The sequence below is a fragment of the Microtus oregoni genome, unplaced genomic scaffold (assembly GCF_018167655.1).
Source record: "Microtus oregoni isolate MIOR12 unplaced genomic scaffold, Mior012 000019F_ref0000042, whole genome shotgun sequence".
NCBI classification, from domain to species: Eukaryota; Metazoa; Chordata; class Mammalia; order Rodentia; family Cricetidae; genus Microtus; species Microtus oregoni.
Genome location: NW_024543078.1, coordinates 20,675,001 through 20,699,979, shown reverse-complemented (window position 1 = coordinate 20,699,979; position 24,979 = coordinate 20,675,001). Strand labels below are relative to the sequence as shown.

The 24,979-nt window shown below is 39.9% G+C and overlaps 1 protein-coding gene across 9 annotated transcripts in view; it reads right to left on the bottom strand.

Moving 5' to 3' along the window:
* Positions 1 to 24,979, bottom strand: part of Ehbp1 (EH domain binding protein 1) — a 264,215-nt gene that overhangs the window by 6,840 nt on the left and 232,396 nt on the right. For all 9 annotated transcript variants that reach the window (XM_041668953.1, XM_041668960.1, XM_041668952.1 and 6 more), the window contains 2 exons: positions 2,269 to 2,368; positions 951 to 1,024 (listed from right to left, as the gene is read on the bottom strand). In XM_041668953.1, the coding sequence (XP_041524887.1) occupies positions 951 to 1,024; positions 2,269 to 2,368 (174 nt within the window). The remainder of the gene's footprint in view (positions 1 to 950; positions 1,025 to 2,268; positions 2,369 to 24,979) is intronic.

Sequence of the window (24,979 nt, the reverse complement as noted above, 5' to 3'; positions counted from 1 at the left end):
TCCATGAGATGGGAACCAGCCTGGGCTGCATACTGAATTCTAGGCCAGGCTGTAGGCTAAGCCAGGGTAAAGAGTGAGACACTGTTTAAATAAATAAATTAAAATAAAATAAAAACAACAAAACAAAAAACAAAAGCAAACAGACTAGAATAAGAGTACCCTAATGATAAATAATCAGAACAATAAATCTTTACTAAAACTCCCATGGAAACAACTTTAAAGTGCACATAAATAAAAAGTAGCTAAAATCAATTAGCTCATACATTTTAAATTTTACAGAAATTTATTTTTATGAACTCAGAAGTTCTGTTCTGTTAAGAATAAACATAATGATTAGGAATCTAAATTAACTTCTTGTTTTTTAAAAAAATATTGTTTTTGTCTCCAAGGCATATGTGCAATTTCTGTAGGTACCTATTACAACCGCCCTAGTCAAACCAGATGTGTACAGCACTTGTTAAATTCCACCCACAGCTGACACCTCACAGCCCCCACCCCACACAGCTCTCACCTTCGATGGCTAGCATGCCACCCCCACCCCACACAGCTCTCACCTTCGATGGCTAGCATGGCCACCCTCACCCTCACCCAGACAGCTCTCACTTTCGATGGCTAGCATGGCCATCCTCACCCAGACAGCTCTCACCTTCCATGGCTAGCATGGCCACCCTCACCCAGACAGCTCTCACCTTCGATGGCTAGCATGGCCATCCTCACCCAGACAGCTCTCACCTTCCATGGCTAGCATGGCCACCCTCACCCAGACAGCTCTCACCTTCCATGGCTAGCATGCCCACCCTCACCCAGACAGCTCTCACCTTCCATGGCTAGCATGCCCACCCTCACCCCAGACAGCTCTCACCTTCCATGGCTAGCATGCCCACCCTCACCCCAGACAGCTCTCACCTTCCATGGCTAGCATGCCCACCCTCACCCCAGACAGCTCTCACCTTCGATGGCTAGCATGGCCCGCAGTTCCCGGTTCAGTAGCTCATATCTTCGTTCTAAGTCATGTTCTTTTTCCCTAGGCAAGTTGTAAAAAGTTCATCAATATGCTAATTACTAAATCATTAAACACTTAAAAGAACCTTTAGTTTACATTGATTTTAGGGGTCATAACTGACTTTTCTATTTAACTTTAAGCCACTCAAACGAATGACATAGAGACTGAACCCCTTCCTCACTTGAAAGCTTCCAGTGTTTCAGTTTTCTCCCGTTGCTCTGAACGACACAGAGGTAGACTGCGAAGGCGAGCAGTCCCACTCCTAAGTGCTGCTTGTTTTAAGGGTCAGGTATAAGGACCTATTGTAAAATACTCATAGCTCACAATAAGTACTCTTTTATTGAAAACGTCACGTGAAAAGAAGAAACACACGTGTACTACCAGAGAGAATACCGAATACACGGACAAAGTTCTCATGATACCCTCTTCCAGGTTCAGGCAAGGTAGAAGTTACAAAATTGGGGTTTTACATTCCAGTGAAAGCATGGTAAACCGGTGCATAACACAGGCACCCTGTAGGAACACAGCCAGCTGGTGAGAAGGAAGAGTGAACACTAACTTCTACCATGAACTAGGTGTTGAGACACAGACATTTGCCTCCGGCCTCGTCTCCATGGAACCTCAGCCACCACACTCATAAGAAAGTCCCTGTTAGGTAACTGAGCTCTTATCCCAAAGCTTATATTAACATCACCTATAGATAACCAATGTATTTTTTTCCTTAAAAAAGAATTTCGTTTTTTAACTTAGTATTCAGAAAACAAACTTCAGTTTTACTTTCCTTGAGGGTTCTCCTCTAGTCCCAAGTGAAAGCTAATCCTCTTCTGCACTAAGGATTTATTTCTTAAGCAAAACGTTTGGGGGCTGGGAATGCGCCTCAGGTAAAGGTCCGGCCTTAGGCCTGACAACCCGAATGGGTTCCCCAGAACCCACAAAAGTGGAAGGAGGGAGCTGACTCCACAAAGCTGTCTCTGACCTCCACACTTGCACGACAGTTTGCACATTCATGTGTGTATACACATGGACACACAATAAATAAAGATTTAAAACTAATTCATACACAAAATGGTTACTTATTCCTTGACTTTAGAAAACATGTTTTCCCCAGTGTCTTATCAGTCCACCTGCAAATTCTTACTTTTCAGATGAACATTTTTATATGCTGGCTTTCTAAGGAAAGAAAAAAAGGATTAAGCTCAGTAAATATTAACCCCCAAGGAAGGCACCGCCAGCCTGAGATGGCCAGTGTGTGGTGGAGCACTCACAGCAGGGAGAGCTGGTTCATCCTCCTGATGAGGGCATTTTTCTTATTGACCAGCATGAACCACTCCTGCATCACGGCCTCCTCCTCTTCTGTGTTCCTTCCTGCGGATGAGAAAGAGTGTGTTATGTGACGCCCAAATGCTAAAGAACACTTCAGCACAACTTTTTAACTTAAAAACATCTTTCAGCAGCTCCAGTGTTAGCAATATAGTAGTTATATAACAATATAGTCTCTTGCTTACAAGACTTAAGTCCAAGACCTGGAAGCAGAATCAGTTTTACACACACAGCAGCCAACCCTCCAGAGCTGGTATTTGTGCAGAGTGCATTTCAGCCCCCTGAACTCACCTGTGGATCACATTAACACTAAGTACCGTCAACAAAATGTGCCACCTTTTAAATCCTTCCGAGAGCCTCATTTGCTATTATGTTTCAACGAGGAACTCGGGGTGCTGACAGACATATGGTCCCGAGTTTTTTCAAAACTAAAAAATTATTACAAGAATTGTAAGATTACCAGGGAGAGCAGAGAAGCCCAGAGATGGCGTGGAAACTTCCTTTCCCATTTTCCTCCCGGAAAGTAAGATGCCATCTGTGTATAGCCCACTCAGAAACTGCTGACTCTAACAAGACGCAGTACCTACAGTTTATTACCTGCACTGTAAAGACAAGACCTACAGCTCCTGTAGCCTTTCACTGATGAGAGTCTCTGTCTAGACTGTGAAGCAACTCCAGTGCAGACAGTTTACATCAGTCAGTCGTCCCTGTCACTGCTTCTACACAGGACTGTGACACAGCACAGCACAGCCCTGACACTGACTGTATACAGCAACGTGCAGGTCCCAAGGTCCCAAGTGTTCTGAAGGAAAATACGAAAAATACCTTTTCTTGGAGGGAGGGGGCATATTTCTTTCCTTTTAAATTATACCAAGTCAAATTTGTAATCCTTTAACCTTTTCTCCCAAGTTCCACCCATGGTTGTTTTATTACTTTGCTAATCCATTATTTAATATGAACAGTTACATTTCTGCACAACATTCATGGGGTAAATTAAAAGACCTAATAAGGAGCTACATATCCCTGTGGAGCCTAGCCTGAAGACTGTTCCTTCCCAGTGTGACAGTGCCCGCTGAGTCTCTTTACAGATCTCCATCAACACACAGGTACAGCTATCTAAAGAGGCTCCTTTCCGCACCCACGCTCCTCATCTCAGAGCCCCTCCTCTCCAGAAGCAGGTACTGTCACAGACACACTCTCCTGAACCACAGACTGTCATGGCCATCAGACACAGGCACAAACTTCTTTTACCTCAGTGAAGTGATAGTATATAATAACCTATTGTGTATCTTGTCATGTTGTCTGAGTATTTACTTTATAAATTATGGAAATGCCATAATTAAACTATTTCCATAGTAATACAAATTTAAAGAATGTTTTAAAATATCAACAGCAGATCCCTGTGCACAGGATCTTGCACTAGCTTCCGAGTACGCTGCCTGTCGTTAGGGAGAACAGCGAGGATGTCCACCATCACTACATCTTGTTAAAACTCAATGTGTGACGCCGACTTAAGATAGATTCTTTCAGAGTGTGAACAAAAGTCTTTATTGTTTTACAGTATTTTTAATCTCTCCTTTAGGGTAGCTGGTTTTGTATTCACTTTGGACCATGTGATGTCTTGACACTGGTCATGTGATACAGGCTGCGATAGGCACAAATCCCTGGGTAGCAACAAAAGAAGAAAGAGTAAAAAGAAAAAGCTGAGAAAAAGCTTGCAGTTTGGAAAAGGGCCAATTGTTCCCCATGAAAGCGTTTTGATCAGTGAAATGACACATGTGTGTAATATTAATAGGTGTAGATTTTATGATATCTCATTTTCTGATTAAAGACCCAATTCTGGTGTTCATAATTCATGTGGCTTCTAAAGATACAGACATATGAAAACTTTGTTTTGAGTTTCACTTAACCTATAATTGAGGCTTTCAGGCCACGCCAGACGCGGCCAGCCTTCTCTGACACTGGCATCATTTTCTTCAATGGAACACTGCTTCCTGAGTTAAACAATATCGATGTGGAACTGTGTTATTTTCTCTTTAATTCATGTCTGTATCTCCAGGTAAGAACCAAAGATATCCCCATAATTCTTAGGAAATAACTAATAATAAAAGAACCTTATATTTCAAAAGGAAGCAAGCCTAGCAAATATTTAAAGACACACTTACACAGCTCATTTCTTGTCATTGAAAAAAACATAAATCAATTCTATATCACTAATCCTTATCTAAGGTAGTATACAGTGATGAAATCTACAGTCAGCCCAATAATAAAAAATTAAAGTTTCTTTTAACATATTCCTACACTATTGTTTATAGGGATTTAAAAATTTTAAATTTAAAAGCTTTTAAAAGCCAGCAAGTTGAACCATTACAAATTAATCCTGACTTTAATAACTGGTTAAAGACCCCTTTAGCTTTATAAGCAACAAAAAATATTAAAGCCCCTGATCACAGCGAGCTTTTCTCATTTCTCCTCTAACCATTTGTTATTTAATCCAATACTAGTAATCCAATTTGTCCATCAGACTTTTAAAGGGCAGAATGCAACTTCCTCAGCTTAGACACTTTTCAAAGTACAATATATTTTTCAAATGAATGCTGGATGTTTCATTTTTCCCAACTGTTCCTAGCTCTAATGCACGAGGAAAAAAAGAACAAGATGAACATTGTTCATACTGATTAAGTAAGAGCTCATTAAAGGGCTGTCAGTGCGGTACTTTGAATATGCATGAAGCATATAATCAGATCTAGTACCGTCACTAGAGGAGAATACGGTAAGTACAAAGGACTGATTTAATTACTTAGAGTGGGCTGTGGTGGCGAGGCAGTGTTAGTGCAGAAAGAAAGAGGTTGTGTTCCGCCGCTGCCATAGAAAGGCAGGGCTAGCTGCCCCACCATACCTGATCTCAAAGAACACTCTACACTGCAGCCTGAAATGAAGGCTGTGTTGTAAAATGCCCCTGAATCGTTTCGTCTTGTTTAACCTTACCTTCTAACTACCTCTTCGTTCAAAATTATTTTAAATTTGTTTAATTTAATTATGTTAAATTTGTTTAATTTCATCACTGTAGAGCCCAAAACTGACACTTGAGTAAATCCTAAATTCTTTTCAGTTTCATAACCTAAAACACTCATGACTTAGACTACCAAAGGCCACTCTGAAATAAGGTATGATTAAACAGTAGCATTTACTAAAATGGCTAAGTATTACCAATAAGAACGGCCCTCCAAGAAGGAGTCTGCATGGGAAGATTCTTGTGATCTCTAGTAACAGATATGCAAGCTACACAGAGTTTTAAAGCTTTGTCTCCTTAAGGAGGTCCGCATCATTTTTTCTACAGGAATGTGACATCTTTTCTGACATCGAATGTCTTAAAACCTGCTTTTTTTTTTTTTTTTAATCAGTTTCTGTAGCTGGAGCATGAGCTGTAAGAACACTAAATACCAGGGACAAGAGCAGGAAAACACCTGTGCACAGTGGTACTTCCTATCATTCTCTTCAGGCAGGTGGTGGACGCCAGTTCACAGAAGGTGCGTGTGAAGCCCAGCCCTGGGAACACGGTGGGCGTTTAACAACGGAGTTAATGATAGCAACTACTTTCATATCCCGACTCACAAAAGAGTAAAAGTTAAGACATGATTTCTTTCAAGAATTCAGTCATTCATCCAACAATCTGTGGTTTTTATTATTCTTTCCAGAAGCTGTGTTTTCAAAGTTTTAAAATAAAGAGAGTAAGGTTCCAAACCTGGAGTTATTTTATTTATACTGTAGTGATGGGATTTGAACCCTGGGCCTCACTCATGGTAAGCCAGAGCTCCATCACTGACCCACACCCCGGCCCTCACTGCTGGAGCCCCTAAAGGTATTGGTAGTTTAGGTGCCGTGTAACTGCCCTAACTACTGTCAGGTAGGCATTTGCTAAAGTTAAAACACTCACAGTGCCAAAGACGTATTTACTTTAATGTACACTGAACTTATTTTGCAGAGGGATGAAGCACAGCGAGTTACTCTTTGAGCTGCTGTGCAACGCAGCAGATCACTGTCTACCTGAAAGGTCAACCAGGGCACTTCACGAGCGGCCTCTACAGACAGACGACACCCGCCAGCCTGCCCTGCCATAGACATGACTCAAAGTGGCTCTAGACACGGCATAGGCATTGATGTCAAGATGAATATGAAGAGTTGGACAAATTATAAACATGTACACACACAAACATATGTTATACACGCACACACATGCTACAAGAGGGATTTATAAACTTTTATGTATTTAGGTATGCCAACATTTCTGGACATATCTTTTCATAAGGATTCAACATTTAAAAATGATCATTTTTGTGTCTGTTTGTGTCTGAAGTCGGGACAACTTCCAGGAGTTGGTTCTCCCCTCCGCCTGATCTCAGGCCCTCAGGCTTGGTGGCAAGGGCCTTGACTGGCTTTGCCATTTTTCTAGCTCAATTCTTTTTTCACATGAAACATTTTAAATACTAACTTTAACCATGTTTTCCCTCTTCCCCAACTCCTCTTAGAACCCCCACCTTCTTACCTATCTAACTCTGTTTTCTCTCTCGTTTCATTTTTAAAAAGATCACCTGGGTACACTGAAGGCATGGGAACTAAACCGGACCTTGAAGTGTTTAACAGGACTCCATTTATCATATGGTGGGGTTCCCAGCTCTCCTAAGCCCCTTTCTTCTTCTGTATAAGGGTAGTCATGTGACTTTGAACTCAGGTTCTCAGGCTTGGCAGAAAGTCTTTTACCCATTCAGCCATGTCCCATTCCTCTCTGCCTTTCTTTCTTTTCTTTTTCTTTTCTCTCTCTCTCTTTGTTTTTTCTGGACAGGTTTTATACAACAGGCTGACCTCAAACTCAAAATGAGCCTAGGATGATCTAGAGCTTCGGGATTCCCCTGCCTCTACCTTCCAAACACTAGGATCACAGGAGTGAGCGGGCACACATGGTTTATATGGAGCTAGGAACAGAACCTTGGGCTCCACGCGCACTAGGGAAGCACTCTTCAAAGAGGGTCCAATTCCCAACTCCTTTTCCCATTGTAGACAGTGGCCTGATTTTAAATTTTCATCTTTTTTCTTCTCCTTTCTTTTTACTTATTCTTTGTGTCTTTCACATCATGCACCTCATCCATTTCGGGTCCCTTCGTATCTGCCCTCTGCCCTTGCAATCTCCCCCTCAAAATAAAATTTAAGAAAAAAAAGAAAGAGAAAAAGACAAATCTGTCATGGACACTGTAGTGTAACCGTGAGTCATGCAGCAAACCCTTCTGTCCATATATCTTCACTCACAAGTGTTCACTGCAGACTCACTGGTTAGCAGCCTCTGTTTTTTGCTGCACTATCAATGCTGGGACCTTACTGGGATTCCGAGGACATCCTGCTGTTGCCCTAGCAGGGGGTGAGGAGAGGAGAGTTAGTGGGCTGACCAACCCAGCAACCACCCATGCCCAAACTAGGGTTATGATTGGCTCACCCCAACATCCATCTCATCTATGATCTGCCCGAACATGTGAAGGGGGAGGCCTTGCAGAATTTTGATGCTCTTAACTCAGGCACACAGACTGTGGGATTACAGGTTTACACTCTACACAGGCGGCACTTCCTCTTTTCCTACAGAAGCTACTCGAATACAGGTTCCCTTGGGAAATTTCTCGTTCCAAGGTTGTGCACATTCTAGTCAGCAGAGCTCAAAGGTCCTCTTGCTACCAGCAGCTTCTTCCGACAGAAATTCATGGAAAATCACACTTCACACTTAACATCTCAAATCTCTACAATTCCCAACATTCTAGAGAATTATTCTAGAAAATTCTTTATGCTTGAAATATAATTTTTAGTTTCAAAAATAATGCAAAGAGGTCTATACAAATCCACACTGCACAAAATTTTAATTTTAGGGGCTTAAAAATTAAATCCATTAAATAAAGTTTTACAATTCAAATGTCTCTCTTGTCTTACATCTTTAATCTTCCTTACAAAACTAGAACCTTCAATGACTATGACTAAAAGCTGGTCTACCCAATTCCACCTCTTGTAGGGGAACAAGATACCAGTGGGAGGAAGTGCTGGTGACTTGTACAGTTCTTAGCTTGGGTTCTCAAGTGATACTTGTAATGCAGAGTGAACTGGCATTGAGATTGTTGGCTTCCTAACTTTGGGAGGGTGAAGGCCACAAAGACAACACAACCAGCCAGCCAGTGCAATGGACAAGTGCAGGTGAGGCATCTAGAACACTATACTGTGAACTTACATGATACCTTCCATCTTAAAAATAAGAGTTAAACTTTTTATATTCTTATTCTGATGGCAACCAATCACTTAGGAAAACAACATTTTTCTTTCTTTTCTTTTTGCGTTTTATTTTTGATGGGGTCTTGCTATGTTTGATCTTGAATTCCCAGACTCAAGTGCTCAAGTGATCCTGCTGCCTCAGCCTCTCAAGTAGCTGGGCCTGTAGGTCCCATGAGACTGACTGGCTGGGAAAATAACTGAGTGACATACATATGTCTGTTACCTATACATGTATGTGTTTATTTATATTTATACCAAACTTTAGTCTATTGATTAATATTTATATTTCTATAAATTTCTTCCAAATATCATTAAACTCCAAACTGAGTATCTTTATAAAACAAAAACAAAACAAAAAACCCACACACATTAAAAATTAATTTGCTACATGAAGCATTTAAAGTATCTAAAAAATTATTAGGGATGAGGAGATAGCTCCCTTGATGATACACACACATGAAGAACTAAGTTCAATCCTCAGTAAGCATGTACAAAGCCAGGTGTGGTGGCATGTACTTATAATTTCAGTGGAAAGTTAGAGACAGACATTCTATATCTCAAGGGCCAGAAAGTTGAGCATAACTGACAAGCCCCAGGTCCCAGTGAGAGACAAGTGAATGGCTTCAGAGAAATCCTGCCCTACACACTCTCTTCTCCCTCCCTCCCTCCCTCCCTCCCTCCCTCCCTCCCTCCCTCTCTCCCTCCCTCCCTCCCTCCCTCCCTCCCTCCCTCCCTCCCTCAGGCAGTAGCTCCTTTCAGTGTATATGAATGCCTTTAACATTCCAGCTCAGGAGTGACACCGGGGGACAAGAAAAGGATATAGTGACTATGTATGTATAATTTTCACGTGTAAAGAACTTAGAGGTCTGTTCTGAAAATTATTTAAAAATATAACTACCAACTAAAAGAAATATTATGATTTAATGTCCATAGAAAAAGAAGAGAGTCTCCACAGGAGAACAGAGCTGATATGACACAAAAGGAAAACTCTTGGAAGCCCGGCTAACAAATAAAAGGTTTATAAACCCAGAACTGGGTAATTCTATGTGCAAATAGGACCTAATGAGAGTCAGTGGTCATCTTGTTGTCTCTACAAATTATCTGGGCTTTTTGTTGTTGTTTTGTTTTTCAAGACAGGGTTTCTCTGTGTAGACCTGGCTGTCCTGGAACTTGCTCTGTAGACCAGGCTGGCCTTGAACTCAGAGATCCGCCTGCCCCTGCCCCGGAGTGCTGGGATCAGAGGTGTGTACCACCACTGCCTGACAATTATCTATATGTTTTAAGAAAAATGTTCCACTTTGGGAAAACAGAAGAATGGTGTCAGAGCAGAGCTTTTATCCTTTCATACAACACCCTGATCTTATATCCCGACCAAGGAGACAACTCACACATACAGCCCACGACTGGCTGTCCTGGAACTCACTATAAAGAGCAGGCTGGCCCTGAACTCAAGAGAGCTGCAGGCTTCAGCCTCCTGAGTGTTGGGGTTAAAGGCGTGTGCCACCGTGCTGAGCCAAATCATGAAATCTTGCTTAAGCTTCTACTATTTTTTATTTATTTATTTATTAAGGATTTCTGCAACCGCTTCCCATTTCCCTCCCCCTCCCCCCATCAAGTCCCCCTCCCTCATCTGCTCGAAGAGCAATCAGGGTTCCCTGACCTGTGGGAAGCCCAAGGACCACCCACCTCCATCCAGGTCTAGTAAGGTGAGCAACCAAACTGCCTAGGCTCCCCCAAAGCCAGTACGTGCAGTTACATTGGGATGAAACAGCGGAGGGGAAAAGCACATATGTAAATCCGACTTCTATATGATGTCCTACATAAAATTTCTCAAAATATACAAGTCAGTTTGTTCTCATATGTGACTCTTAAAACTCATTCACTAAGTATGAAAAACAAAAACAAACAAAGACAACAACAAAATCCAAATTCACTGGGGTACACAGCTCAGTGGTACTGACCGACACACACAGCGTCCTAGGTTCAAACCCCAATAGTGACAAATAAATAAAATAATACGAAGGCTTCTTTTTCCTAGTTATTTATTTTATAAGAAAAATTGTGGTATCCATCAGATATTCATCAAAGTTACTTTTATATATAGCCTAGAGTTTAAAAATCAACAGTTAAAACAGCTTTCCAGTGTCACGCCAAATTCCCAAACAAGTTCTGGCAATTCTTGGGAGGAATATGGGCATATGAGAGGGTTGGGGAATCATTACAGAACGGGAATATGCGTATTAGGAGGTGACAGGTAGAGAACAGAAATCTTGACAGCAGTTGCTTCTCTATCAAGTACTATTTAGCTGTTGTCACGTCTGCATGGTTTTTCCTATAACCCCCTGCAGCAGGTATTATCAGCCCCTTTCCCCTTTTTTAAATAGTCGAGGAAAAGGAGACTCAGAAAGGTTCAAGCACTTGCTCAAGACCATCACTTATTCCAGTGAGGCTCTTTTATTCATTTATTTTTAAAAAACTATGCTCTTAAATCTACATGGCATGTTTACCCAGAGTCTCCAGCATAGTATGTGGCTAGTCGCTATGGGAAGCTCCATTGGGGCTCACTGGATGGTTTTTTTTTTTTCCTGGAGGGCCAAAGGAAGCTGTATATTTAACAACTACTTGGGGTGTCTTCTTGTTTTTTTGCTTTTGACTCGGGGTCCTGCCATATAGCTCAGGTTGGCTTGGAACTCACTATACAGTTCAGGCTGGAAGCCAGCTCATCCTTCTTCCTGGCTCAACTCCCTGAGTTGACTGCAGGGTTGCACCACGACCATACTGAGGTTGTTTTTTTCTTTTTTTGTTTGTTTGCTTTGTTTTTTATTGATATGTAAGTTTGAGAACCACTGTCTTGGTCTTTTCACAAAGAAATCCCTGAGATTAATCTTTCTTAAAAGAAGAAAGGGTGATATTCCATGTATGGCATGTTGCTTTAGCATTGGCATGACATTATACAAATCTAATTTCACATTCAGAAGAAAAAATGTTGCTGCCAAATCAGTTCAAATGCCTGAATTTTATGTCATAGATAGTTGCTGAGAAAAAGAGAAACATTTTCCTGGAATGCCTAGTTTCTTAAATGTTAAAAAAAAAAATCCACTGCAGTCTTGATTACATTGCCTGATCCCACATCAGGCAATGGCATGTTTCAGACAATCATTCCTCAGGTTCAGAAATTACAGTTTGCATTTTCAATTCAAGGTCTTCAGGCATGGAAAATACCATCTAAATATCTCTGGCAGAAATAATATACATTTCTTTCTGGATAAATGAATGAACATGAGTCAGCAGACAAGAAACTCCACTCAAGACTACAGAAGAAAAAGCTGGGTGCACAGTCAGAGCCAGGGGCAAGGGAAGTAAGGTCTGCTGCGAGAGCCTCCACAGTATCTCTGATGATCCAATACTTCCTGTATAAACCAGAATGAGTGGAATATTGAGTGCCACCACTTTAGACATAATTTACAGGATTTTCTCCCTCAAGAGTCCAAACAAAGATCAGACAGAAAGAAACGTTGAACCAATGGTCAGCAAAGAAAACCAGAAAGCATGCTATTAGCTGTTTCTCTACATACAGAAAGAACAAAGAAGAATGAAAGGAATTTAAGGATTTGTTGAGGGTTGGGATGACAGAGGAGGCCAGGATGGACGGCACAGATAACCAACTGCGCAGTGCTAGGGATCACAGGGCCTCTTGCATCCTAGGCAAGGGCTGTGCCACTGACATCTACCCTCAAGCCTCAGATGGATGCTCATGGTTACTGTGGAAATCGAGGGCCACAGCTACAAGCTGAGCTTGTAAGAGTGGAATGAAAATTGCAAACACTAGAGAGGAATCCTGCTATTGTCCTTCCCAGCTAGGATTCTAATTCACAGCAGCCAGGGCCCGGTCTGCTTTGAGATAAAGGTGCACATCTGATTAAATACTGAAGAAAAGCCTCCCCAAAAGTTAAGGGAGGTGGGTCTTGGTACCTTATAGTCAGGAACTCTGAAGAGAAAGTTCGTAGAGGAATCTTGGAAGGGTTGAGGAACATTACTTAACGGGAGCGTGCTTGTCAAGCACATACAGGCTCCGGGTTCAATTCCCAACACTCAAAAGCAAAAACAAAAGGAAGACTGGAAAGCTGGGGTCTGGCTCACTGCTCTGACATGGCTCTCATTCAGCTACTCAGAGATATGACAGAACTCAACTGTTTGACACATTCTATTATGCTTCTCTCTTATTTCTCTATATAACAAACTAACTGCATGAAATTATAGCTTCTTATAATGAAAAATGACGGATTCAGGTAACACACAATAATTAAAATCTTCACACAATTAAAAATAAACAGAATCACAAAGCAGATCTCTAACACCAAATTGCCAAAAATGTGTTAGCATTTTACTCCCCAAAAGGCAATCCTAGCACCTCTTGGAGTCTGCCAAAGTGTATAGCGCATGGCTTCAGGAAACTGATAGAACTTACTTTGCAGAAAAATTTCAGATATAAAATATCTTTAAAAATTGTTTCTTAAATTTTTTTCAACAACTAAAAAAAACAAAAAATAAAGAAAAAAATTGTTTCTTTATAATACAGATTCAATGCACTAATTACTTGTGACAGCTAACTGTACAATATCAGAACCTCAGACCACCTTTATAATAAATTCCCTTGCTTATGTCTTGTGAAAAGTTCTTTGCTTCTCACATTTATAACCTTCCCTGTCTGATTGATATATTGTGTATAGCAAGATCAAATAAAAACATGCTGCTACATAAGTATTATTTGCTATTTTATTATAGTATGCCAATCATAAAAAATTATTTATGTTAAATGTATAGTTTTTCATTTCTTTTTATTTGTGTAACTAAATGACCTAAAAAGGTATGACTTAGTTTACTGTGCACCTTAAGTGACAATGCTCTGCTCACTGAAATTAGTATGGGAATAGAGATTTCATGCCTGTTGTCAAGAATAAGATGAAGACATTTTATTTTAATGAATCTTAATCACCACCCATATTTAGTAGACAGAAATATCAAAATAAACTATAGTAAATATGGAATTTTCAAATTATGAACCATTATATAGATGTCTAGAATATTATTTCTAGTTTCCCCTGACTTTGTTAACTATGTTTGTTCAAGTTATTCCTATTACTGTGGGATTTTGTTTCTCTTTCATTATGTCAGAAGTGGGAATACATCAGAGTATTAATAGGACTATAACAAACTAAAATATAATGTTTAGGATCTAAGAAAATTCAAAATAACACTGCATAGAAAAAACAAATTTATATGTTAAATGTGAAAAACAAGCCTCTACTAAAATCTGATAGGTGTACTGTGTTTTACAATCATCAAATGTCCTTTCTCAGGAACTTAATAGTTGTCCAGAACCAGTTTAATCCCCAAGTCAGGTATCTTAGCATGTAAGAATGACAGCGGTTTTGGTTTTCACTCTTTCCTTCTCAGGTGTGCGTGTGGTGGAGGTGGAGAAGACTATCTTCACACTCCTGGCGAACATAAGCGATGGCAGAAGTGAGGGTGAAAGATGCAGACACGAGCCTGCGGGGTTCACTGCAGCAAGCTTGGCCGTGTGCTGCTATCTATACCCTAAGTCTGAAAACTGTCCAAGGAGCTGTTTTCTAAAGCGCAAGTCCTCCTGCTCTCTCCACCCTGTTTAATATTAATGAATTTATCAACACAAATAGCCAGCATCAAGGCTACAGTGAAAAGCAGAGCACTTGAAGCATTTAATACAGCTAAAGGGGGAGATTAAAGATCAATAACAAAATCACCTGGTAGAAAAGGAAAAAGGTGTTGCATTAAAAGGCTTTTGCTTTCCATGTGAAACAATACCGAGAAACCCGCATTTTCGCACTTCTGCTCAACAGGCACTCCAGACTAGGCAAGGATGAGAACAGAAACCCGTCCTTTCTAATAATCTTGTGACAAAAGCTGAAAGACATCATCCTATTAACTAGTGATCTCAACTGCTAATGCGGAGTACTTCCTGGTGCCTTTTATGTAGAACGCTGCTATTAAAAAACCACTAAACATTCACTGTGAACAACACAGAATCATTCATCTTTTATCAGCATCTCTTGTTAGAAGAGTATGAGAGGGACTAAAGGTGTCATTGATATTATGGAGTGGAAATTAATCAGAAATTTTTCTCATATTTTCTTCATCTCACTAATTTACTTCTGTTCAAATTTCCTCCTGCTAAAAGTTCATACCCAACCCCCTGTTGGACTCTTTTAAGTTGAGAATATTCAGCGAGTGCGTCCACTGAAAAGCACCAGGTCCTAACACAAAAAGCGTTCGGAATTCTCATTTAGTTGTCTTTATTTTGCTAGCACCATGTGGTCCTTGAAGATGTAGAAAACACGGGAAGCCGAGTAAAGATCAGAGCAAGCTCATTAGCATTCTGACAAAATTGGAGTGCTGGAGAGGTAGAGTTTGCCTAGTTTGTCGTTTTGAAAGCTATGAAAGCTACCGGTGGTAAGCTTTCTATTTCATTGTGCCTTTGTCTTTGGGAAGGGGGTGCTCAAAGCAGCAGGGTATTTGTTAGTCCTGGCTCTGTACAATGCATTGTGGGAACCTTTCCTGCACAGTCAGCCCTAGATAGTATCATTCCAGTATGAGTCAAAAAGTTTTTTCAGCACTTATAAGAAAGGGTATGTGAGTGAATCTTAGTTATACCCTTAATGAATTTATCACAGCTTGCCTTGCCCTTTTGCCTGAGTCATTTAGTCTAAGCAGAGAAAGAGCCTAAAATGTTGCCAGTCATTTTTTGGAGCAAACATTAGGATTTTGTGATTTACAACTAATAAGGAACACAAAGGATTGACTTATTTAGTTAAGATTCAAAAGCTGATTGATTGCCCAACATCTAAGCGTCCAATTCTGTTTCTGCAAGTAATATAGAGGGAGAATGGCTTGTGCTTAAAGCATGCAAGTAATGAATACCTCTCGGAAAACTTAAGCTAATCACTTACCTGGTTTTCCTCCTCTGCTAATTTAAAGGTAAGGCTCGTCTGAACACTAAATGGGCGACATTCGTGCCCATTTAGTACTCAAAGTTAGTGTTTCTACATTGAGATGAAATGGATAAAGGTTTTCAGGGATGAATTTATCTGCTAGATCCTTGTGGTTGCCCTCCTGTCTTGGATGATGACCCAAAAGAATGTCAACAGCTCATTTTCCCAGAGAGTGAGGAGACCCCATGCAAGCCATATTCTGTACTTTCTCAAAGAACTATTTCAAACGTTGTAGCTCACAAGCTGTTCGTCTCTAGTACCCTAACAGTTCTTTGGACATCAGTGCCTCCGAAACGATGGCTAAACAAAGTTTTACAAGTGAATTCTACATATGGCACATAGATTTTAGATTTACTTTCAATGTATATTTTAGAAACACAGCCTTGTTACAATAACGTGTTTATGGCAGAAGTGAAATGTCTGAGAAGTAGCTTTTTTTTTCATTGTGAAAAAGAAGTGCTTCATGTAGAAGGTTAGAATCAAACCAAATCTGAGCATGTGTGCTCCTCTAACGTGTGTCATTACTAAAGGCCCAGAGGATGATGGAGAGAAGCAATCTGCTGAGGAGGGCCTGGGCTTGGTCCTCAGCACCACAGGCAACATACACAGAAAGAGAATGGAGCATTTCTATACAAAGATTTTGACAGAATGGCATTTGGTTATAACATAAAAAGCCATTAGCCTATGTAGGCAATATGATGGCAGAGGGATAACTTTATAATGTTAAATAGTGTATTAGTTTTTAGGTATTTTTTTTATATTACTAAGTTAAACGTTAAGTTTCATCACTTACAGCTTGAGTTAGGCTTTCTTCTATAATTTGAAAGTTCATTCATTTTGGTATGTGTCTCAAGATCTGTATTCCAAGCTACAGCCCAGGGCTGAACTAGAATTCACTATGTATCTCAGGCTAGCTTCACCAATCCTTCTCCTCAGCCTTCCAAGAGCTAGTATTAAAACAAAAACCCATAAAAGATCTGCAATGTACCACTTTTTGCTTTGCTACAATGTAGCTTACAAGTATGTAGTTAGTACTTAAAATTTTACAAACTTAAGACAATATTTTTAAACATTGAGCTCTTTTACTGCTAACTTTAAATTTTAAACAAAATAATCTGGACGGTGGTGGTGCACACCTTTAATCGCAGCATTCTTGAGGCAGAGGAAGGCAACTCTGTGAGTTCAAGGCCAGCCTGGTCTACAGAGCTAGCTCCAGAACAGGTTCCAAAGCTACAGAGAAACCCTGTCTCAAAAAAACCAAAAAAATTTAAACAAGATATTCTTATTTTCACAGTGACTCAGTTCTGTACTTTGCAATGTGAATACCCCTGCAAAACTGTCTCCATAAATGCATTTCTCTATCAAAGTTTCCTAAGGAAAACCCTTCACACTAGCTGGACCAAAGTTGTTTTCTAAGTCGACCTTTAAAACTAGATTATCTTGTTTAACATCTACTTAGCTGCTTTTCCTGAAACTATTTTAAAAATATATTTTCAATCTTGATTTAGATTTTACTAGAAACCACTTTGACTTCTAATAGTGAGATATTATTTTGTTAAACAACTTTGGAAAGACATGAAAATTAAGACTTTAAAAAGCAGTAGTCTTTAAAACTTCTGGCTTTAAAAGCAAATTACATTTTCAAGTCTTTTGAATCCAAAATAGAAAATGGGTAAGGCATTGTGAGTAAACACATGCAATATGTGCTAGATGGGATACACACATGGACATAGTTGTTCACATCACATCAGATACAGCACTTCTCCACACACATGTAATATATGCTAGACAGGATATACACACAGGGACATAGCTTTTCACATCACATCAGATACACACATGTAATATACGCTAGACAGGATATACACACAGGGACATAGCTTTTCACATTACATCAGACCCAGTGTTTCTCCACACACACGTAGTACATGTTAGACAGGATACACGCAAGGACGTAGTTTTTCACATCACGTCAGACCCAGCGTCTCCACACCATGTAGCACATGCTACTATATATTCACAGCAGCCCCAGAGTCTCCACACACACGTAGCACATGCTACTACATATTCACAGCAGGCTCAGCATCTCCACACACACATAGTACACGCTATTACATATTCACAGCAGCTCTTACTACAGTGTGTCTAGATTCCTAGGATTTAAAGACCAGATGTTTTTCACAAATGACCAAGAGTTGAAGTGAGAATAAATTAATGATTGATTTTTTAAGGCTTTGATGGAATTAAGAATACTTCTTTTTTGTTAAACTTCTCCTCTGTCTCCCTCTTTTTTTCTCTTTTGACAAGTGAGGCCACCCAGCAGAACAACTGATGCAAAACCTAGGAGTAATCCCTCTGTTAGTCCAACAGCACGGTTAGCCTCAACACTGCCTCTATTATTCAGTAGATTTAGAGGAACGTCCATTTGTTTGTTAGTCTCAGTTTTCAGTTCTGTTTTCCTCTTTAAGGAACCCTAGACTTATTGCCATGTAAATTCATTTGCATACTAGCATAATGAAATACCCTAGAATTTTTATTATTCTGGTAAGCTAAATAGGGACCATGTACATATGTAGTTTGAAATGTGGAAAGAATCAAGACACACATAATCTTTTTGAAGACTTAAAAGCATATTACAACGTGCCTAGGATTTTCATGTTATAAAACTAACAATGTCTTTCCATAACTGTTGATAGTACATGAATAACAACTTAAAAGTAGAAATCACTAGACCCTAAAAAATCTATTATCACAATGTGATAACTGATTCAAAACAACTTTTTTCCATAAATACACACACACACACACACACACACACACACATAAAACCACAATGCAATATTTTACATTCTTGAACATTTAGAGTCTAAACTGCAAAAAGTTTATTTTATGTAAGTGAGTTAGGATATGAATTTAGGAGATGAAAATTAAAAATTCACATAGCTTTAATGCCTGACAGTAGATTACTCAACATATACTCATCAACATACATATATGCTTCTTTTCTCCCGCACTGAGAAAGAAGCCCAGGTTTCAGACACGCTGGGCAAGCATTTTCCCAGAGCTACACACCCAGCTGCAGTGAATTTTTACAGAGCTTTCAAACTCTGGACTTTTTTTTTTCCCTTGAAATATTTAGGGATTGAGGTTTTCTCTTTCTTTTTAAAAACTGTGTTCTCCACAGCATGGCTTAGAAAAGGACAAACAGAAGAGCAAGTTCTCCTGACGCCCTGGGCATTTCTCTACTCCAATTGCAGTGTTTTTATCAGTGAAGGCAAAAGGCCTCAAGTAGACAACCGCTACGACTCTACACATTTGCAAGAAATTTATAATGTTGCGGTAGTAATATGTACAAAATCAAGTGTATTGGAAATCTGTGTGTAAAAGTTGATTCTTAAGATTCCTTATTGCACACACAAGTGCTCTAGGAAGTAAATAGTACAAATCACATCACACACAGACAGAATTCATAGTGTCAAAATTTAGTGCTAGAACTTTATGATATATATCTTATAAGATTTAATGAATAATCTTGAAATTCCTTGAACCAGTCAGGAGTTTTACATCACACCCCTGGTTCAGAGGGCAGAGTTAGCTTCCCACCACCTACACTTCCACTTTCTCCTCTCGCTTGTTTCACTTAGAAACAATGACAGGGGTGTCTTAGGTATACTCCACGAAGCAAAGTCTCATATAAACTCAAAATTCAGATGTGTGCATAGGGCATTATAATTCTGTCAAGATGTTATGATATAGAGGGGGGAAAGGCTGCAGAAGCTGGGGGTGCATCTTGGTTAGGGAACACTTGCCTAGTATGTGCAAGGCCTTGAGTGTGACCCCAGAAGTGGGTGGGGGACAAGACATTCTATCCAGAAGAGAAACAGAAAGGTTTCCACCTGAAAAATGTATGTGGGATTTACAGTGTAATAACATCCACTTGAGAATTAAATATAATCTTGGGACTCAAAGCAAGTCTTGTATATTTCTTGTATAAAATTGATTTTCCCACTGGATGAAGCACATCAATACATAACAAATGAACTACCACACCGCCTTAATTAACAATTTTGCAAGTGAATACAGACATTACTGCAACACTGCTGTCATTAAAGTCTATTTGATGGCATATCAGTTTCCGTTAACATTTCAATAGACCAATTAAATGACCTCCCCCCCCTTCAAATTCAATTAAGCTTTCTGAACTTCAAATGCTACCTTACCGTGTATTTTATGTACTCGGTGAAAATTAATTTTAGTTTTATGGGTTTCCTATTCTAATAGGGCTCAGAATTTCACACAACTTAAATACTATAACTAACATGTAGCTGTAAACTTAATCTTATTTCTGGTTTATTTAACAATTTGCCATCCAACTACAATTTAAAAAAAATTAAATTTACTAATACTATTTGTTTGGGGGACGAACTAAAAGCCAACCGAGGGGAGGGGGATCCTTGTGTCTACAAGAGAAATCTTTCCTCTTCATACAGCAAAGCCTCAAATTCTGAAGATACTGTGTAAAAGTCAAGGGAAAATCTCACATTTATACCTTTAGAATTTCTTCCTTTGAGAAGGAATACAGTAAACATGAACAAGAAACAAAGTAGTAGAAAAAAAAATTAAGACTATAACCAAACAGTTCTGTTTCAATTTTCTGAATTTATTTCTAAAACTTTCCTGGCACCATGGGAGAGCACAACAAAGACATGATTTCTGGGAGAAAGCACTGACCCTCGTTAGAATGTTAATCTGCCCTATCACTTGCTCGTCCACCCAGCATGCACTGGTTTTGCTTCTGTCCACAATGGAAAGCATACATTTATTAAGTCGTCTTATCACTAGATGTGTTGGTTTGTAATTCATGCTAACCACTTTGTCGAAGGGAAATTTATTTAAATTTTCATTTCTTTGTGAAACTCTGTAGATGCTGCACATCTCACGACTGGGAACAGCGTATAAGCGTCACCCTCTAATCGGCCTAGAGTCCCTTTTCATCCAATTGTTGAAGGAGGCTTGAAAGGCTCGCACAGGCTTATGACCACTGCACATATGGGGGAAGGGAACCTTTGAGGACGGCTAATTAAACTGTTTGTCTTCTAAAACATTTAACTGGCTTTGGAGATTATTCTAATTAAGAATGTTAGATGTATTTTTTAATGTAGCTATTAAAATGAATCATAATCCAACAATCTCATGTACTGAATTAAATCAATGGAGACATGCTGAATTTCTCTATTTTAGAATGAATAGCTCAAAAAAATCAATATGCTTTTAAATTAAGTACATATGGAGAAAACATAATATACACTTTATATTTATTTGGGTAAATGATTGTGGTATGTACAAGCACAATGCAAAATACAGAGAGGCGGGAGGCATACGCTGCTGGCCCTCACACTGCTCATAGTACCGAAGGGATTATAACTGGGAAATAAGAAACCACATTAAAAAGGTATGCCCAAATTTACACCACGTCTCTGCACATATGCTTCAGAGCTCTCAAAATAGTGCTAGGTATTTCACAAACACACAGAGCGGATGTGTATCTGTTTATATTTGTCTATCTTTCTATACTGCAAAAAAAGAATCGAGTTTACAAACAGAAGTACCAGCTGAGATAAAAAGGTCAATATGCAAACTGCTAGTTTGGCTTTTTTTTAAATATAGGCACTTTTCCACTTAAATAATTAAAACAGAAACCAAAACAAAAGAAGCAAATGAATTATGACTGCAACACACACAACAGGCAGCTTCTATTAGAATCACAAGGTATTATTCTCTAAACACTTTCTCTTTCCTTACTGCTGCAAGATTATACTGGTTTATCCCATTAAAGTTGGTAAAACGCCATTCTTGTGTCTTAAAGCTCTAGCATTGGAGGTCAAGAAGTGTATGCTGCTTCTTACAAGGCTAGTGTGGATGTAATCTTCCCAAAGTTACAATAATTAATGTTAAGCTTCTTTAGCAATACGTTTCTGAAAGAACTGGCCTGATAATATACTCAGAGCCTGGCTAGCTGTTTGTGCTCTGAGCAAGAAATGTATTCTATGCTACTCACGTGTGCCAGCTTAAATCTAGTCAAACCAGGGTGAGGAGGAGGAGTTTGATCTACGAACAGACATAATATTTAAATCTAAAGAAATGAAGTAATAAGATTCTGACATACACAAAAACATAACTTTCCAAAATTTATTAATTCTAACCTAACAAAACTGAACTCAAGTCCCAATTATTTGTAGAAACAAGGTCTCATTTTTTTTTACCCCAGGCTGGCCTAGAACTCACTATATAGTCTAGGATGGCCTCCAACTCATAGCAATCCTCCTGCTTCAGACGCCCCAGTGCTGGGACTTTAGCTGTGGGAGCTCACGCCTTGTTCAAGTCTTACACGGCACATACTTACAAAGTCATGCTTATTTACATGCTTTACATATTAAGCAAGCCATGCTTCGTATTTACAAAGTCATGCTCTAACACTACAGATCGCATTCACTGGTTAAGAAAGACTCCATTCTGAATGAAAACGGCAAATTTAACTTTTACTTAATAAATGGAACTCCTATTTTAAAAGTATAAAGTATCTCAGATTTTACAGTTGTTTCTGGTGTCCCCCAAACAGCGAATGAACTCATAAAAAGCCCATGAATACTGTTTTTAATCAGTTAATTTTCCCCTCTCCCAACTATATTAATAAATAGAAGTGAAAAATAAGCAAGCAAAAATAGGAAAAGAAAACAGAAACTACACAACTAAGAGTAAATGTTATCAACTCCCGTGTACATTTCTATCTCATTAACTGACAGAAACAGGCATGTTATATTATCTGTCTGGTCGGTCCTTCTTTGGGAAAGCTTGTTTCTGGATAACAGGAGCAGCACAGTCAAAGGTTGCTCACTTACAGCAGGATGACTTTCTCACTGTGACTGACATTGACATGCAAAGTACTGCTGAGTCCTTGAGCCAGAAGACAAGCGACCACCGCTCAGTCTCGCTAGTCCAAGGCAAACATTCCATAGGCTCCTGAGCAGTCATAAATGCGCAGTTACAAGGATTTTAAATGCTGTGAGAGGAGGGGAGAATTATGCATAGGGGACGATGCAGGAAAGCTTCCTGGAGGCAGTTTAAAAAAATTTGAAGGACATGCCAGATTTATTTTCTTAGACCATCCTCTTCGGCTTTTTCTCTCAATGTCATAAAAGAAGCACGAAGAGCCAAGCTCAGGGAAGGACTGAGGGACTAGCACGCACCGCCCTCTGCGCCCAGTCTGTAGCACTGGAAAGGACAAACAAACACGAAATTCCAACTCACTGTAATTGCAGGAGTACCCTTTACCCTGGAAGACAGGTTCCAAGACCCTCAAGTGATTACCTGAAACTACTAGTGCTATGTGTATGTACATGTTTGTGTTTATTTTCCTGTACCGATATGCCTATAGTTAAACTTAGAAATTGGGGATAGCAAAAGATTAACAAACAGTCATAAAATAATATAAAACACTACAACAGTATACTGTGACATTTGAAAAAAAACACATGTATGTGGCATCTTGTTCTCATGATGCATGAGATGCTACAATGTCCATCTGATGAGAAGTCTGGGGAATGAGTGATGCAGGCATTGTGATATAGCATCCAGCTGTTGCTGACCTACTGACATCATGTATTTCCGTGTTTAAGATCACAGTAGCCACAGGTCACTGAAACCAAAGTTAGGACGGGGGTGACTACAGACTATCATACCCCCCCCCCTTTCTTTTACACAAGAAACGGCTCTGCTTCTGTCACCTAAGCAAATCCCTTATCACTGGTAGGGCTTTTATACTGGACATAAATGGGAACAATGAGGAGATGGAGGGTAATGTGGGAGAAGTGAAGGGGTCCTCTCTGTTATTTTTTAAAACGATGCTATGCCAAATTCCCCCCGAAAGCATGGAACCAGGTTAGCCACGGTGAAACATGGATAAGGACCGTGTGCTGTAGAGCAGAGTCCTCTAAGCCCACAGGCAGGCGTCTCCATCAGAAGAGCTGTGACTTAGGCCTGCTGATTGTTACTGTTCCCACAGCTCCCTTCTGCGCTGTCTAGCCACATGGAGGCAACTCTGTTCTAACTGCACATGCTCTTGGGGTGGGGTTAACTGAAGGGAGAACTCCACCTGTGTAGTTGTGGGGTGTCATAGCCACACAAGGTTAGACTTTCTGGTGGTGTAGCTGCTGTGGGTCACTCACACTCTGTAACCCCTCATCCACACTCTACAAGTAAACCCAATAAACTCAAGCAGAACCATCTTCAGTGTGTGGGTGGTGCCCTATAAAGAGGGGGGAGGGTGGGTAGCTGTCCTTTACATTACAGTGTTAATGATCTGTTTCCTGAAGCAGGGTCCACACATCATTGGGTGTGTGGTTTAGAGAACTGGATAGTAACTGCTGTTTGGTTTTGGTTTGACACAGTCTTTCTATGTAGTTCTGGCTGACCTAGAACTTTCCACATAGACCAGGCTGGCCTTGAACTCAAAGAAAAACTGTCTCTGCCCCCGAAGTGCTGGGATTAAAGGCAGGCACCCCTGTGCCTGGCCTGTGGTTGCTTTAAGATAATAGATAAAATGTGTTTGGCTATATTTTGAGTGGCCTTGTCATTAATAACAATTACAGAGCACATTTCATTAAGTTAAAAATCCCTCTCCTCGCTCTGGTTCCCCCCTCCCTCTGCCACTGCCTGACTCCCAACTGATTTTGCACAGGCTGGCCTCAGACTCACTAAGTTCACCTATCTTCTGCAGATACGACCAACAACAAAAACACTGCCCCAAATAGGCTTTCCTAATACGGTTTGAAAATAAGCCTTGAGGACAATTTCGTATGACGTTTTTTCTTTACGTGCTTCTTTTAGGAAACATGCTATTTGCAATGTTTCAAACTGGAGAAAAATAACTCTATCTAAAGATACAAGTGGAATCCAATTTATTTACCATCCTAAGAGAGTTACTGAAGCGGCTTCCTAACACCTGTGCAACGCAGCCCCCCTGAAGCTAGTCCCACCCCCTGCAGGGCGTACACTACAGATGAGGCCTCTCTGAAGACAAGAACAAACTCAAGTTTCCTTCAAAGTAGAAAACTCCCTACAAAACAATTAATATAACATCCTTTACCGCCCATTAGGAAGAGACAAGTCAGATTTAGAATGCGGAGATTAAGGAGATAACTTCCCATAAGAGGGGGTTGGGATACGGAACAATGGAAGACATGGGAGAGGTTATAAAGGACATTTAGAATGGGGTCATCTTCTACACCAGCTTAGCAGGAGTGTGCTAGTGCAGGCATGGTCTCGA